Raw genomic sequence first — 4,448 nt, forward strand, 5'->3', positions numbered from 1 at the left:
GCCGAGAACGTCATTTGGTTTTCTTAATTTTTTTCCAAGTACAGATTTTCTTTCACATAAATTTTCCTTCTGATGTATATATGTGATTTTGACCTTTTCAAGACAAATTGAAAAATAAGATGAAAAGAAAGTAAAGACAATCTGTGAATCATATTTCAGAGATCAATAGAAGTGCAGAATGCACTATTTCTAGTCATTAAAATGGGTTTCATTGTTCAATTTGTTACACAAGGGTGTGGTTTTTCCTCTAGATTAGAAAATGAAGTGTTAATGTAACGCTGGGGTACACAATTTAGCTATAATACCAAAGAATTTAGTGGTGAAGGAGACCCCCAAATCACATAACATGAACATTCCTGTTTATTAATGAAGAAAGTGAGGCCTACAGAAGACAAGTGATCTCCCCAGAATTTTTAATGAGTGGTTAGTGAGAGTTGATATGAAGATCTGGTTCCCAGTGACTCAGTCAGACACCCTACTCTATGAGTCACATCTGTCTGAAAAAAATATTATGGAATCTTCTAAAAGATTGAGCATTTATTTTCTAATGAATTTTTTTAAAGTAGGGAATGATAGTGGAGATAGTTTTAGGAATTCTGTCACCAACCACTGGGGGCAAATAAAATATTTTGACTGGGTTAAGCTTGATGAAAACTAGTTTCCAATTCAGTACAACTATTTTAAAGCGAGAAAAGCACCACTGTTATTGTGTACCAAGTCTTTTAGAGAAGATACAGCTGGACATGGCAGGCTATAAAAGAAAGCAGACTTTAACAAACACACAACACTCTCTCATTTTCAAAGCACTTTTGATTTTATTAAGGAACATACTTTGAAAGCTTAGTGGTATGGTTAAGAATTAGCTAAATGTCCAATAACTGACAGTATGTTCCCAATACTTCCTTAGGTAACTTGAGTACTGCATAACTTGAACATATCTTGGATCTTCTGGAAGATACAATTTTTCAAGTTGTAGACATCAATAAAACTTGACCTTGGATCTTCTTGTAGGTGCAACTTATCAGTGTGGGAGACATCAATAAAATTCAATCTTGGATCTTCTCTTAGGTTCAACTTGTCAAGGTGGAAACATCAATTAAACTCAGTCTTGGATATTCTTGTAGGTACAGTTTTTCAAGGTGCAGATGTTAATAAAACTCAGTCTTAGATATTCTAGTAGGAGAAATTTTTCAAGGAGCAGATGTTAAGAAAACTCGTTCTTAGATATTCTAGTAGGTGAAATTTTTCAAGGTGTGGATGTTAATAAAACTTGGTGCATTTTTCTTGAGGTTTCCTTGATCTTTTTCCTATCTCCTAATTTTGCTTATGCTTCTTAAACTGATCAGCCATTGATCGGAGGTTGGGTGGCACAGTCTGGTTGGCTCTTTGGAGAATTTTAATCAACTCATCGGCAATTTTCCAATCATCTTGGGTCACAAGGGTGATTGATTCACCTGTTTTCCCTGCTCTTCCAGTACGTCCAACTCTGTGTACGTATTCTTCAATATTGCGTGGAAAATTGTAATTATATACATGTGTGACATCACTGACATCAAGACCTCTGGATGCTAAATCGGTAGCGATCAGTATTTTCACTCTTCCACTTCTGAAGTCCTCTAATGCTTGGTCTCGATCACACTGTTCCCTGTCACCGTGCAGGGACTGGACAGGTATTCCTTGAATACTTAAATCACTTGATAAGTCATCAGCCACAAGTTTTCTGCCAACAAACACGATGACTTTGTCTTTGGGTGACAGGCTCTGTAGGAATTCTTTGATCAGAGATCGTTTTTCTTTTTCAGTGGTGACAATTATGTTTTGCTTCACAGTATTTACAGTAACTAGATCCAGAGTACCAACATAAACAATCATAGGCTGTTTCAAATAAGACTGGGCCAGTCTACGGGTGGAATCTGGCCAAGATGCGGTTGTCATAACAGTCTGTCTATCTGGGCGCACATCTAATAAGATCTTCATTATTTGGTGTTCAAACCCCAGATCCAGCATTTTATCTGCCTCATCCAAGACCAAGTAGGTTATGCTTCTTAGGTTGACAAAATTATTCATTTGTAGATCATTTAGTCTTCCAGGAGTTGCAATAATGATGTCTACACCTTTGGTAACATCTTGTATTTGTCCTTTTCTGTTTCCACCACCATATATACAAACACTTTTAAGACCTTTATATAAGTACTTAGAGCATTCAGCTTCTACTTGCAAAGCTAATTCTCTGGTGGGTGTAAGGACTAGCATGCCAGGTCCATTCTGTTGTTTTCTAGACACTGGTTGAGAATGAAGATGGATACAGCCAGGCATTAAATAGGATAGTGTTTTGCCTGTTCCAGTTTGCGCAATCCCTATAAGATCTATTCCTTGTAGAATAATTGGCCATGCCTGAGACTGAATTGGTGTTGGCTTTTGAAAACCAGCTCTCCTAATGCTTTCCATAATCTCAGGATATTGTTGGAAAGCATCTTCGAATGTACATGTGGGCTTGGGTATGGGACGTTTGTCACCCTCTGTCAAGTCATCACACCTTATGTTGAAATTTTCCTTTCTCCAAATGTCCACTTGGGCTTGAGACAATGCGTGTGTTGCTTTGGATTCTATGTATAAGTTTTTCTTAATTGGTGGTAAATCTGCCCATTTTCTTTTCTTCCATTCCATCACTCCAGCTTTTACTTGATCCCAATCTATCCGTGGCTGAGCTGCTCTAGCAGTGACATCTCTTGGCTGGGTGGCTCTGGGCTCGTGATCTCTGGGCTGGGCCACTATGGCTGCAAAATCTCTGGGCTGGGCCACTATGGCTGCATAGTCTCTAGGCTTGGCCACTGTCGCCACATAGTCTCTAGGCTGGGCCACTCTGGTGTTGTCTTTGGCCTGAGCCTCTCTGGCCCCGTGGTCTCTGGGCTTGGTCCCTCTGGTGGCATCATCATCTCTAGGCTGGGCCTCTCTGTCGGTGTCATCTTTGGCCTGGGTCTCTCTGGCTGTGGGGTCTCTGGACTGGGCTGCTCTGGCAGCATCATCATCTATGGACTGGACTGCTCCTGCAGCATCATCTATGGACTGGGCTGCTCCAGCATCATCATCATCTCTGGACTGGGTTGCTATGGCAGCATCATCATCTCTGGACTGGGTTGCTATGGCAGCATCATCATCTCTGGACTGGGTTGCTATGGCAGCATCATCATCTCTGGACTGGGTTGCTATGGCAGCATCATCATCTCTGGACTGGGTTGCTATGGCAGCATCATCATCTCTGGACTGGGTTGCTATGGCAGCATCATCATCTCTGGACTGGGTTGCTATGGCAGCATCATTGTGTTTGACTTGGGGGTCTCTGGCCTCATGGTCTCCAGGCTGGGCCCTTTTGGCAGCGTTGTCTCTGGGCTGGGCCAGTATGGCTGCATAGCTTCTGGGCTGGGCCACTATGGCCGCGTAGTTTCTGGGCTGGGCCTCTTTGGTGGTGTCGTTGTCTTTGGCCTGGGCCTCTCTGGCTGCATGGTCTCTGGTGGCATCCTCGTCTCTGGGCTGGGAAGCTCTGGAGGCAGTTTCTCTGGGCTGGGCCCCTCTGGTGGTGTCGTCGTCTTCGGCCTGGGCCTCTCTGGCCATGTGGCCTCCTGGCTGGGCCCTTCTGGCAACATTGTCATCTCTGGGCTGGGCCACTGTGACCGCATAGCGTCTGGGCTGGGCCACGATGGCTGCATAGTCTCTGGGCTGGGCTGCTTTGGTGGTGTCATCTTTGGGCTGAGTGGCTCTGGTGGTGTTACTTCTGCTCCAGCCTCTCCCGGCAAAAGGTTGAGAGGCAGCACTATCAACACTGCATTCTGAACTGTAGCTTCTTTCTTGTTTCTTAACAAGAGTTTCTATAGCCACTTTGGCCTTGGCCTTCATGTCTTTCCTGCCAAAAATTTTTACCTCAGCTTCAGGACCACCTTTTACGATCTGTATTTTTGTACTGGTAGAATCCTGGATATCTTTTATTTTTGATCCCCCACGCCCAATCACCGCACCAATCATGCTGCTCTTAATGAGAAAGCAGAGCGGTGGTTCTCGGTAACTGGGCGCCCTAGACTCTGCGCGGCCAGAGGTGTGGCTCCAGCCCCTTCCTCTGCCACCCCTGCCATCCCGACTGACCTGGGGATCTCTCAGATCTCTCAAAGTAGGTTCCATCCGCTTCTTCTCTGGCGCCGACGCCATTTGTGGGCAATGGTAAAGTAAGTGCTAGCCTCTCGTCTAACTTGGACTGGAAAAAGAGTCATCTGGCTCCTTTCTCATCTCCGCTGGCTGGAGACCAACTGACAGGCAGCCGGTCTGAAGCTATACTGCTCTAACCTAGGAAGTTTGTCTTTGATATAGTGTCAGTTGGGGTGGGGCTTTGGAAACGCTGACCAATCACAGGGCTGGGCCTACTGTGAGGTAAGCAGGTGACTGTGACGCAAAATTTA

At 44.4% G+C, this 4,448-nt stretch overlaps 1 protein-coding gene across 1 annotated transcript; it reads right to left on the reverse strand.

Moving 5' to 3' along the window:
* Positions 1-1,260: 1,260 nt before the first annotated feature.
* Positions 1,261-4,200, reverse strand: DDX53 (DEAD-box helicase 53). Its single transcript, XM_061137709.1, is given in 2 exon segments — positions 1,261-2,726; positions 3,771-4,200. Coding segments are annotated over 2 exon segments (1,896 nt in total).
* Positions 4,201-4,448: the final 248 nt, after the last annotated feature.

Source organism: Dama dama, chromosome X (genome assembly GCF_033118175.1).
Source record: "Dama dama isolate Ldn47 chromosome X, ASM3311817v1, whole genome shotgun sequence".
Taxonomy (NCBI): Eukaryota; Metazoa; Chordata; class Mammalia; order Artiodactyla; family Cervidae; genus Dama; species Dama dama.